General features: G+C 42.6%; 1 protein-coding gene across 1 annotated transcript in view; it reads right to left on the reverse strand.

The window, feature by feature from the left end:
* The window catches only part of LOC146186013 (disintegrin and metalloproteinase domain-containing protein 10-like), a 38,590-nt gene extending 25,305 nt beyond the window's left edge, over positions 1 to 13,285 (reverse strand). Inside the window, exons 1-6 of the mRNA XM_084607970.1 lie at positions 13,280 to 13,285; positions 11,542 to 11,713; positions 4,886 to 5,027; positions 3,940 to 4,058; positions 2,995 to 3,245; positions 1,367 to 1,765 (exon numbers count right to left, since the gene is read on the reverse strand). Coding sequence (XP_084464096.1) covers positions 1,367 to 1,765; positions 2,995 to 3,245; positions 3,940 to 4,058; positions 4,886 to 5,027; positions 11,542 to 11,713; positions 13,280 to 13,285 — 1,089 coding nt within the window. The remainder of the gene's footprint in view (positions 1 to 1,366; positions 1,766 to 2,994; positions 3,246 to 3,939; positions 4,059 to 4,885; positions 5,028 to 11,541; positions 11,714 to 13,279) is intronic.
* Positions 13,286 to 13,506: the final 221 nt, after the last annotated feature.

The raw sequence follows: 13,506 nt of genomic DNA on the forward strand, positions 1-13,506 counted from the left end.
AATCACCATCTGGGTAAACAAGTCTGGTTAGAATTCCGTCACGCAACTTGTTTTGCTGAAGGTTACAGTCCGGGTCACCACTGCCATATCGTGATAGCCTCTGAGTTCGCAGCTTTGAATATGGGCGCATATTGTTGTCCCCTTTTGCCACAGAATGGGCAGACGTACAGTATAACAACTACGCGAAGCAGATGAGCTAATATATTACTACAAGACCGGTGATTTGAACTTGTTACCGACTAGCTTTTTATCTGAAATGACATGAATACAAAGTGGAGGCAAAATAAAAACGAGGAGGAGTGATAGTTTTGCACCATTAGGTTAATTCAGCTTACAGTATCTGGCAGCAGTTCCGTGCATGCGGTAGCTGTTTCTGTGAGAATCTGAGGGTTTTTGTTCATAAAGAAGGTTGCTAAAAGGAGCGAAAGAAGAATAAAGACAGAGTGGTAAGCAGATATTGCCCTTTTCTCAAGGTAGCCAGGGAGATGCCAAGACAAACTGACCTCAAGACGGCTTCTGAACTACACCATACTCACCTCTAAACGGCGATCACTGATGCCTTATGCGGATTGACGTGAAGCGTTGGAAATGATAAATAAATTTCATTTGAAATTAAATTTGCAATGTGATTCTTCTACCTATAGCTACATTCTTACTAGAATAATAAATAAATTATCACTGATTCGTTCACTTCGTGGGATTACGAAATAGCAATGAAAAGTTATTTTCCCCGAAACGAGAACTTTAAAGCTGTGATTAAATGGCCTAGTTGGTCACATATTTTGAAGATCCCCCTCAAACGTTTACGAACGATAAACTGAGCGAAATGACAATACACAGGTCGAACTGACAACTGATTTTTATTGCAGCAATAATAAATGCCACCTGTCGATGAAAGCACCAAAAATATTAAAAGGGAAGATAACACAATAAAAAAAAAACTACCCAAATAGAAACACCGCTTTGTAGTCTAGATCTTCTTGTATGGTTTTTCTATAGCAGTGGTTTATTCTGCTTCCTTTTTCGTTTTAACTTTTTCACACTTTCACCAATAGGTGGTAATTGTGTCTTCTTTTATAACAATGAGTCCCGCTCTATTAAAAATAAATGAATACTTTGGTGGAGCTGGAGCACTCCTTACTGTTCCTTTAGAGCCAGAGCCTTCTGCTAGCAAGGTTGAGAATTTTGGTATCATGTAAAAGTGGTAAAATTTATAGTTCCTTTTTGTTGTTCAGTGGTTTTCTTCTCACAAGAATAAGAAACCCTCGCCCACTTGAAAAAAAGAAACAATGGAAACACTTGACGCAGTTAATTGAGTTATAATTATTTTGCTGCGAACTTATATACAATTCGTGGCAGTGCTCACCAGGAGTCGCTGCACCACGAACTTGATATCGGTGATGCCGTTGAAGTTTGTGTTGCCAAACATGTCCGAAGCGGCTTTCACGTGTTTGGACACCATGCTTATCACTTCTTGGCGGGCGTGCAGCATCCTTTCGGAGCTACCCAGCATCCGCGAAGCCACGGCGTTGAACAAGGTGTGGTCTATGGCGATCTCCAAGTTGCATACCCGCTGCACGTAGGTCTTTTGCGATATTTGGGCAGCAGTCAAAGTGGGGCGTTGACGATGCGCTGGCACCGATGAGTTACTACCATGACCGCCGGAATTGTGCATCGCGGCGGTTCTTTCAACCCTCCCGGTCGTCGTATTCATCTCGAGGTCGGCGTCTCGCGTAGAGCGCTTTGACCGGCTTAGCTTGTGAGGCTGGTGGAGTCAAAGTGAATAGTTAACAACCATACACCTTTTAAGGTTGTTCATAAGCCACACAATTTGCGAAAGCTTTATAACGTAGGTTGTAACATATATCCTTTGCTATTTGCAGTGTTTTCGAAATTAGATGTAAATAGTTAATTAAAGGGCTGAGTTGTAATTAATTCATGTGTTTAGCACAGGCATAGTTTTAAGGGCTCCATCTAGAGACTCAAGTTGTGGTAAATATTGGCTCTAAAAAGGGACCTACACTCAACATGAACTATAATATTCAAGACGATTCGTACACAGATGTATATACATGGCGTTTTCAGTTTGTTCTGGCTTTTAGCAATAACTTGAAACTTTTTTTCATTTTTAGTAGTTTATATAAGTTTTATATGCACAATAGGGTGGTATCATTGCTAGTTATTCACTGCCGTCGAAGGTTTCTCAAAGTAGCGAGCCCGCAAGAAAGCGCTTTGTCATTTTAATGTAAAAAGTTTTATATTTTTTTGTAAGTGGTAAAATGTTCTTTATATTGAGAGTTTCAGCCGTCGTATGCATCGTCGAGACATAGAGTACAAATCCTTTAGACATTCGGAGACTCATGAGAGATGTACTGTTGTCTACACGTTAAAATTTTCCAAATTGTGATGCTCGCTAGATGTAGTTCCACATGCTCGGCCATAAAGGGAATTCTGAGTTCTTGTTTAATTTTAAAGTTAGCTTCTTTCTTAGGACCTGCAGAAACGATTCGGTTCGAAAAATATCTCCTATGAGAGAAGGCGGGTGGCACCGCAAAAGAATAAACATTCCTAGTGTACTTTTCAACAGTGCTTGCGCTGCAGGCGAAGCGAGTCTTTAATGACCTATGGTATAGTGCAGATATATAGGATGAGTAATTTCTCAAAAAGGCCAACGCTATACGTTGCATGTTGACGTCAAGGATGTCATTATAACAATAGCGTTGGTACGTTATTTCCGTTTCTGCCAACTGTCTCAATAGTGCCACGCGCATACTGGAGCGCAATAAAAAAATCATATTGCCCTGCAGTCTTCAATCATTGCAAATATCATGAAAAAGTGATAAAGTTTAGCGTTCCTTTAGGTGTCCGAATTCAGACATCGCCAATCAAAGTGATGCTATAGTACATAGGAATACTATAAAGGATTGAAAACCTTTGCGACCAACACTCCTGACTCGCTCATTCATTGACTACTGTATAAACGTTTTCCGGTACCGTGGGTTGAGGTCGCCGGTAACGGTGGCGTATTCGGTCTAGAGCATCCTTGGTGGCCCCGTAAAGCCCGCAGCGTCCACCGGCGAAGCTGACGTCCCGAGCTGCGTATATGAACGAGTGGAAGGGAACGGAGTCCGGGAAGAACTGGCTGGCACGCTCGACGTAGAACTCCTCGCCTTCGCCGGGCAAAGAGATGCTGCCGCTGAATACACCGTCTATGATTGAACCGTCGACGCGACTACCAGGAGCTCCTGGGTGAAGACGTATAAACAATAATTAAAGGTGTTGAGGTGGTCTTCTTGCTTGAACAAAAAAGTGATACGGAGGCGCTATACACTTCCGAACTAACTCCGGGTGTAGGGCATTGTGTAATTTTATTGTCACAACATCGAACCGGGAAGGCACTAGAGCGAAAAATTACAGGTCTCAAGATATTTCTAAAGAGCCTAGTAGTGGTAGTAGTATTAACTAGTATTCATTTTAGTCATTACTACTTATTACTAAGCATTTTTAATCTTTTTGTGATCAAATGTAGTCGTTACAATTTGGCTTTTGACATACTGGTCATTACAAGTCAATAGTAGTCATTTTAGTCATTACTACTAATTAATAAGCATTTTAGTTATTTGTAATCAATTGTAGTCATTTCAAGTTGTCTTTAGACATATGTTAGGCATCTTGTTTATTGTCTTTATCTCAAAGCGGCCGCCGCGGCCGCGTCTGAACCCGCGTGCCTAGATTCAGCAGCCAAGAACCCTAACCCCTGAGCCATCGCGGCGGGGCTCGCGCAGTGCGTGAGCAGTGGCGATGCCAAATCAGCGTGAGCAAGTGAGAGTTGAATCCTGTCGCTTGCCTGCTATTGTGCAATCTTGATCAAGTATAGGGCCAAGACGAGGCCGACAAAAAGAAGTCTGCATTATTTGACATGGTAGTGCCAGACTTTACCAGTGACGTGGCCTGAATAGAGGTGGTCGAGATAGGGCCGCACTGAACGACTTTGCATCTGGAGGGTGAAGTCATCAGAGAATGCGGATCGGTCCTGGTGGAGGCGCAGCCTGAACTCCCTAGGAGATAAAACGAAACATGTAGTGGCATTTGCTTGTCTCGGCTCAGACAGGAATTTTACAGGTCATCAAGAAAGGATGGGAGAGCAAGTCACCACTATGAAAGGCTGCTGCCTATTTGCGGACACGAGTGGGTCACGGAAACGGCTTGCGCCGTTTTTAACAACGCAGTTTGCAATACTTTAAAATCAAACATAGCTTATCAACTTCAAATAATAGAAAGAAACGCGGCTTATATGTGAGAGCGTATGGCTAATTAAGACTGTTATATTCTATTCCATTGGACCAAGTTGTAGTAAAGGAGATCTCTTCCGACGTGGCTACTGAACCGACCGCGGTGGTATATAACCTTTAATGTTTTGGGCAATAAAAGTTACTTTGATACACACACACACACACACACACATATATATATATATATATATATATATATATATATATATATATATATATATATATATATATATATATATATATATATATATATATATATATATATATATATATATATGAATAATAACGGCACAACTGTAAAACCTATGTAAAAGAATTCGCCATGCACCCCAGCTTCGAAATTGCTGCTGCAACAAGCCAGCAAGCAGATAACAATCTCAAAAACAAGAAACGTGGATCTCATAGCGGCGGTCTCACACTGCGACAGTCCGGTCGAAGAAACAGAAGAAAACCGGAATTCTAGAGTGAAAGACAATAACACAAGCATAGTCTGTGCGTCCAACTCTTCCTTGGAGTAAGGTCTTTCCGCTGTTTTTTCTCAGCTAAACCTCGCATCAAGCGGTCAAACATCAAGCTGTGGAGAAGCTCCTTACCGGTTGTGGGCTTTGAATGCGAGCTGGATGTTACGCATGGATGGGTGTTGTGTAGCCGAGCGTTTCCAGCGTCTGCTGACCTCGCGAACGGGCTCGTACGAGAGCGGTTCGTAATGCCGCACGAAGTCGTTGAGGACACGCGCTGCGTGAATGAGCGTAGATGAAAAATGTTTTATATTTCCATTTATCCTTGAAACACTGTGCATGAATGCTAACGGCACAACTGTATATCTAGGACAATTTCAGCATTTATCTGCCTTGTGCATTCTCAGGTTATTGTACCTTAGAGAGTTTTATATGTACCGCGGATCGCTGCGTACGCTTCTACCTTACACGTGTATTGGAAATCGAGTGATAATGGCAGTCTTAGAGGGGAAGTAATGACTGCGGCATGCTCTACTGTCCTTGCAGGCACGAAGGTAAGAAAGCTTAAGATCTTAAATTGTGGGTCTCAGCGTTCTGAAGCGACACACGGGATGCCGTGTAGAGGGCTCCGAATAAATAATTTATCCCGGAGGCGCTTTAACGAACCTTTACACAGATTATAATAGTTTTTGTATGTCGCTTTCATTGGAATGCGGCCGCAGGGGCCGAAATTAATCCCATGCTCTCTCGGGGTGAGCAGCCTGATGTCAAAGCCATTGAGATATTTGCGCGGTTTAAGGGGTAAGCACGACAGAAGCTGGGAGGGTAACTCGAAGCGCCTACGTACATTGCTCTTCTTGCACACAGAGGATAAGAGAAAATGCGAAAGAAGCGAGAAGCAAAGGAAAAAATTTCGCCCGAGTCCTTTTCGGCGCAGTGCAAATTTTGTGGTCAGAAGGAAAACATGTACCATATGATATGGGCTTGTCAACAAAATACCAGTATTGACATAATACGTCAGCCAACGTGGGAAGGCTGGGAGGCGGCTCTGTCCTGCTCGGACCTCAAGGAACAACGAACCCTCTTCGCAAGAGCACGGGCAGGGGCTTTTACCAACGATGTCCCGGACTAGGGACCCGATCAGCCTTCCCTTAATCTAAGCCAATGTGGCTTTCAATAAACGTTTTGAAGAACAGCAGCTCTGATTTAGAACAGATAACGTTCTAAAATGTAATGAAAAGGCGCAAAAGGTAGCCGTGAGTGGATATTCAACATTTGTTTAGTGTAGATCGAATTGAGTATCCTCGTTTCCAACTAAATAGAAAACTCATATGGTAAGTTTGAGAGCTATTCGAGAGGAATCGAATACAATCTCGATCTTGTTTCCTAAATGGTTTCGAATAGTGGATACTACACTCGCATCTGGCACGCCGTAGTTCCCTTTATTCTAAACAGGAATTTTGGCATCGCGCCAGTGCTGCCGTGGCTGCAGGTCTACAAATTTTACGGCACGAAATAGTGTTGCTTCAGGTGCTTTGTTGTTCTGCATGAATTTTCGGTTTCTTTGAGTGCTTCTTCAACTAGCGAATAATTTTAGCAGTATTAGATTTTTGTTCTATTCGCTTTTGTCACTATTCCATTAGCTATGTCGCGCAACTGTTCATATTCTATTCGATATTAAAGCACGATGATTCTTTTAGATTCGATTTTGAAAAAAAAAGCAATATCAGCACGTCTCTAGCAAAAAGGTAGACAAAGCGCGCTTATAACGCACCTCAGTAAATATAAAGGGTTGCGTGATATAGCATAAACCTCCCATAATCTTAGTAGCTCGGTCTAATTAACCAGAAAGATATGTTGGAGTGGCTGTTGGATTTTGAGAGAGCTTGGACAAGACTGGGTTCGAAGATTAAAGGCTTTATTTCTGAGTTTGCCTGCACGTCGACATGGTTCGTGACTGTATGAATTGTAGAGTTAGAAAGCACAGAAAGAAAAACTAACAAATGTATTTGTCAGCAGTAAGAAAATTAGTGTCTAGTCCTGAAAACTCATAGCATGCAAGCAAAAAGTATTGATCCCACCTACAACAGTCCTGACGCGGCTGATGACCCAGGCTGGTCTTATTCGTATTTTTCAATTGTAGAATTACCTTTGCATGTTGGTGCGAAGGCTGTGCATGTTAAGCTTATATTTTCGAGTGTTACAACGATGGTGCGAAAATTGCGCTGTCTAGGACATAGCATCTTGTAGCACCATGCGGTTAAAGTCAGCGTGTCGCGAGGATTCACCTTATGTTCAACCCGTCTAACATTTGTTGTTGTGTTCCGCATTCCTACAAGGGAAGCCGATGTATGTATATGGACCTCCCTTGTACCGCCGCGAATAAAATAAGACCGGTCTGAAGAGATAGTACTGTCAGCTTCAGTCCTGCCGTGGAAAGATGCGACTGAAGCGCGATGCGGTCGCGTTGATATGACCATTAGGTTTGTTGTAGGGCAGGCGCGCATTATGCCAAGTTATGTTATTTTAGAATTCTATCATCAGCTGCGTGCCATGGCGTTTAATTTTTATACGTGCGACCGCGCGGCTCCCCTGATCACGATGAAATCGACGCAACCTACGACCTCCAGGTTATGTAGACAATATGATGGCGAAGTGATTGTGGTTATTCGACCCTGACTGCAGAAGTTACTGCACGGAAGCCGGAAGCACGCATTTACAAGGTAACAGCCTAAAAACAAGGAATCTAGAGGTGCCTGGATAGGGCCGAGGTTGGTAGCAAAAAGAAGCTGCTAAATATTACTCACAGCAGCCCTTGCTTTAAATTCTTATAAATGCATTTCGTCTAAAAAAAAAAAAAAAAACACCATGCGGCTAGCCGTAGATCACATAGACGTAGATCACTGCAGATAACTACATTTCCTACGAAATCTACTGTTCCGGCATATTGCAACATAACATCACACGTGCAATAGGTGGAAAACAGTCGATGACAACGGCCTAGCACGAGCACAGGAAGTACCTGGTTACATTCGCCCGGACAATTAGTTCCTTTTCTGTCGTGCTTTCGTCTAAGGCTGAATAGACTAAATAGGAAGTAGAAAGCGGGGTTTATATGAAAGCGCGTGATAGTTGTTCGCGAAAATCTACCAATAATTATGTAAGCTTCTCCGAAACGCTACTGTTCCCAAAGACATAGAAAAGCGCAATTAATACTTAAATTCGAAGAAACAGGTGAGTGCTGCAGCTTACCCGAGTAAACAGGAGAGACCATCCAGGAGAATGTCGCGACCACAGAGTAAAAGATTCCGAGGCAAACCATGAACAGCGCATAGAAAGCAACCCGAAACCTTGCACGAGTCTTCTTCTTCTTTTCGTCGCCGTTCATCTACTTCTTCTGCCTCTTTGCGTCTTCTGAAGCTGACTCATGCTGCTTGGCTGACGTCCGCCGCAAGAAATTTCGCAATATAATCTCCAGAAGTAAAAATGCATGGCGCTTGAAATGTCTACGCAAACTTGTTTAAGAGCTTGTGACGCTATAAATTCAGGGGCGCTCAGTGTCTGGCACAAATGTTAAGACTCTGAAAATGATGTAGAAAAAAGATCAGGAAATAGCCCAGACAATGTAAAACTTAGTGAAGAGGTTCCAATAATGAGGGTATTTGAGAAATTATAAATTTAATAAAGTGGCATAATGTGTGGTGTTGGGAATCAAAACAGGACTCTATGCATGCCGAATAAGCATGTTAGACTTAGGCCAGAAAGTATTTTTTTTTCTTTGTGTGTACATAATTACAAAATAAACACCACATATATATCTACAAGTTCACCAGACCGAACTATACTTTGTGGCCTAATATGAAACGACTTACTTTTAGGCCACAAAGTATAATTGGTCACAGTGTGTTAGGAGGGCCTAAGGTGTGCTGCGGTGTGTGGGCGGCATGCAGTCTCACGTGTATGAGCACTGCAGTGGCGTGCAATAAAAGAGGAAAAAATTGACAAAGAAGGAAAATGTGCTATTGGGTTTAATTCGTAAGGCAAAACGCAAGCTAACTTCAATTATTTGACACAATGCTTTGGATGTTCTGAGCACGAGAAGCCCATGTTGATCAACATCGTTCCATTGAATAATCAGAAAGGTGTAAGCGTTGGGCATGACCATTACATCAGAATCCTTGGGTGCTCTCAGCAATCAGTATATTTACGCATTCACATTTGGTGAACGTCTGGGGCCACTCGGTTGGCCTAATCGCTGACGGCGGTACTATCTCTGTCGCTCTTTTTCTCTCTGAGTGAAACAGACTTAGGTGCCTGCCAAATCACTCGTGGAATCTCTATGTAAAAGAAACAAAGTGAATAACATTGAATACTCATAATTGAAAATCTCTTTTATGGCGACTGCTTTTCTTATTCTGTAATATCGTATGGTAAGTCACAACTCACGCTGTAATATCTGAACCTATGGTTCGCAGAAAAATCCCGGACTTAGAGCTGGCAGGTAGAAGTTGCCAGCTCGCATGGTGGGACGCTGAGTCTTCAATATTTTATGCGGCTTAAAAAGACCACCGGATATCAGAAAGTTTGGAAGACCTCCCATTTGGAATTCCTGAATTGCAGTCACATGGTGGAATGATAACTAACCTTCCAGTGCTGTTGGTTGCCGAATCAGCATGCTACACATATGCTGCGCAGGAATGTTCGTATGGCCAGTTTGGTTACAGCGAGGCTTTATACGTCGGCTGGTCGCCTACGGTATCGCGTCGTGTTATTAAAGGTGGAACATAAGTGCCCCAGGTTCTATACACATGCAGAGGGTTAGGATGTTTTTACATATGCTTCGAAGAGCAAACAGGGAGGGATGTGAAGAAGATATTTAGTCCTTATGTCAATCGCAGGTGCTCGCAAACGTCAGCATTCATGATGTGGCAAGGCGCGTTCTCGAGCATGCAGTGAGTGTAAGCCGTTCTCATAACTTATAGCGTCGTTTCCCATCTGGCTTCAGAATATATGCGCAGCATCTGGCTACCTCAGTAAACAACGCAAAGAGTCGCGGTCAAAGCACAACAGCCATCGACAGACATTAAAAGCAAAGCTTTTCTGCAGTGTGCATTTCGACCCCAAATGTTTATTTTGCGTCACCACTCAAGGGACACGATGTTTATTCATTCAGATCCCTGAATAAGTCCTCACTGACGTTCTTCAGTACATATCGCTGGCCAAGTTGAATAAATAAGCCTTAAAAAAGCTGCAGCAATCACTTTTTCTGTGTCATGAATGCTAGTATATAGTTAACGTTATCAACTGCTAAACTAGCTTCAGGTCCTTGCAAGAAACAAACGAATAACAGCAATACTCCATAGGTACTGAGCCACTGCAATCACATAATGTAATCCTCTTTAGAAGCTCATAATCTGAATACTAGCTGGTTGGTAGGTACCCTACTAACCCGGACAGCACTAGCGGCATCATCTCGTGCTTCTTTCCAGGAGTCGCCTAATGGTCACTCAGTGTTCCTAAAGGCTTTCGTCGCTATGTAGAGCATATTTTAGACAGCACGTTTATCATCTCCCTTTGTCACTCACTCATTCACTCATGAATTTACTCGCTCTCTCGCTCACTCACTCGCAAACTCACCCTTTCACATATTTTATTACCACTGGCTCGCTCACTCCCTACCTCACTCGCTGCCTCACTTGCTAACTCGCTCGCTCGCTTGCTCGCTCGCTCGCTCACTCACTCACTCACTCACTCACTCACTCACTCACTCACTCACTCACTCACTCACTCACTCACTCACTCACTCACTCACTCACTCACTCACTCACTCACTCACTCACTCACTCACTCACTCACTCACTCACTCACTCACTCACTCTTTATTGTAACGTGTACAAAGCTTTAGAACAAAATTGAGGGCCAATTTCATTGTTAAGGGAATTGACGCCATAGCTTTAACCGGTCTGCTCAGCCGCACGAGGTCCTCTTTCATACAGGGATGCGGTCTCTTTGTTTTAATTTTATTCTACTATATATTTTGCAATGAATACACAAGGTTTCAATCTAGTTTAATAAACCTGCCTCGGTGGTCTACTGATAGCATGCCTCACTCATGACCAAGGGGCTGAGGTTCTATTCCCATTTAATTACCCGAATTTATTTATTAGTGTAATTTTATACATTGGATGTTTAAATATCGTAAAGCGGTTTCAGCCTTGTTGGGACTTTATAAACGTAATTTATCTAATCTTTTATTAGCTTTCAATTTTTATGTGCCGTCAAAATTAAGCCTTTAATCGAATCTGAATTTTCCGGACACACTGAGGACAATTATGGCCCAGGATTTTCCACTGAATGGGACCCTTGACGTTACCATATTAAAACACAGACTCAACAACTTGGAAACCTTGTCAGTTCTTAGGCCCCTTTCCGCTTGCATCAACCTCAGTTCAGTCTCAAACTCGTCTCTTTCTTATTTTTGCTTTTATGCAAAACAAAAGCAGCGGGCTTTCCTCTGCCCTTTGATCACAGGCCGACGAAAATTTGTTTGCCAAATAAGTTTTCTTTATATCGCACATTTTCACGTGGCCGCCATCTCAAGTTGCCTGTCTGACAAGCTTCGCAGGCCACTATATCTGGCTTGAAGCTGTAGACCAGTGGAGTACGTTATGCGGACATCGCACTGTGATTGTTTTCCTCATCGTCGACTCAGTCATACACAGCTAAGTTGGCAGCTATGATACTCGATTTCACGCGTGGTGCACTCGTTCGGTCAGCTCTTTTTCACTTACAGGCCATCACTGAAACCTTCAGCGCATAGTCTTCTGTCGCTCTTGGCTGATGTAACGTTATTCCGGAGGAAGCAGGGCTGAAAAATGCTGACCCATGCTCAAGAAACGACGTCGTTGCTCCAGGGAAAGCTTCTGATGAATTTTCAAGGCCTTTAACTTTTTTATTGCGCCTCTGAAAAGAAACACAATCACACAGATGAGAACAGAGCAACTGCATTTTAATACGTGGTTAAATGAAATATATGAAATGTCGATGGGGTGAACACCTGGCAGCAGGCGGGACGAAATTTGTGAAATCAGGAGAGTCATCGTAGCAGCATGCGGCAGTCTTTATCTGCCTGTTTATCGTGAACAGCTGGCTCTGTTGTCGTATTTACTTACTATCCTGATATACCTTAGCTTTCTTAGGGGATGACAGTACTTACCTGTCTAGTTTCCCAATATAGCTCATGCAGCATAGAGTAAAAGCTTTTTGCAATATTTGTCTCCTAGCTTTCTAACGTTCCTCGAACACTGTAACTGACAAACAGACGCATGTAAGATGACAAAGAATTTCTGTTTTTCAGTTCTTGCTCACATGTGCGAGTAAAAAGCCTTTCGGCGTTGTATGCCGAGAATGAAAAGAATAATTATTTGAGAAGACAAGGCTCCCCTGTCTTTACGATTACTTTTCGACGGCGCTTTACGATTACAAAAAAGCTGATTTTTCTGTTGCATATTGCGGACCAAATCTTTGGGTTGCGTTAGTGTGACTTTCAAGAATAACGGATAGTACAATAAGCATGTAAGGTGATCTGAAAGCGGAATTTATCATTAGAAACTGTGTGACGTGGCGTGACATGAATTCCTTTTTAGATAGAGCTCATCCGGTTCGTAATGGCAATATTTAAACAAGCAGACACTGCGCAGTTGAAAAAGCGACCAATAAGGGTCGCGTGTCGTGGGAGACGTCGTAAAAGTAGATAATAAAAATACACAATATAGAACGGTTTGACTATGCAGCTGCAAATGTCTTCGTTCCCACACTTAATCTCGATATTTCATCTCCCAAGAGAGACGTCTTAATCTTTTCAAATTGCTCGCGTGTAGAGCAAGCTATTTCCTTCGTTTTATTATGACATTTGATGTGGATTGCGCTATGTTTCTCTTTCTTCTGCAGTATTTGTCTCTAGTAATTGGACATAATCACATTAAGATGTTTATTTTGCTTTCATTTTCAACGCGCCTTGGTCTGTCAAGACGGAAAAAATATTCTTTCCTTCATCACATCGAACACTTGTTAGCGTACAATGATGCACCTTTTGAAATGGGTGCGCCCGCGTTGTGGAAATACATGTAGGAAAAGACCGGTGTTTCCAGGCTCAATTAGGAGCGGTTTACGAGTTCTTCGCGAAGTCAAAGCGGATTTCATTAGGCGCCAGTCACTTCGGATCAAGCCACCCAGGGCATCCTGTTTTAAAAATATCGAACTAAAGATGAACGATTTCTTAGTGTTTTGATATATGAAATAAAAAGGATTGGTCTTCATTTTTCTGTTTCTTTAGAGTTCCAATATTTTGCTAAGGTATCCGGAGCAAGAGGAGCCTCTTTATTCATGAATCGAGCGTGGGATGGAAATAGCAGCACATTTAGAAAATATTATCAAAACTGGAACTGGGCTACATGGATCCTACTTGAAACAGTGAATCACCAATCAAGGCATGGGCAAAAAACCAACTGAAGACAGCGCAATGCTTACCCCCATCTCCCATGTTCGTTGGTTGGCGCCTTCTTGTTCAACATTACGCAAAGTTTCAGCTCGTCTCGTATGCCATGGCCGCGGCCACGAATGACGAAGCAGAAGACGAAGAAGAAAAAGAAGCAGAAACAGGCGAAAAATAACACGAAGAAGAAGAGGAAGAAGAATGCACGGTGACCCGCAGCTAATGCTTTCGCTCCACATTCGGTTCAGCAGCGTTGAAACGT

The sequence above is a fragment of the Amblyomma maculatum genome, chromosome 6 (genome assembly GCF_055883805.1).
Source record: "Amblyomma maculatum isolate TAMU_Amacu chromosome 6, ASM5588380v1, whole genome shotgun sequence".
Lineage (NCBI taxonomy): Eukaryota > Metazoa > Arthropoda > Arachnida > Ixodida > Ixodidae > Amblyomma > Amblyomma maculatum.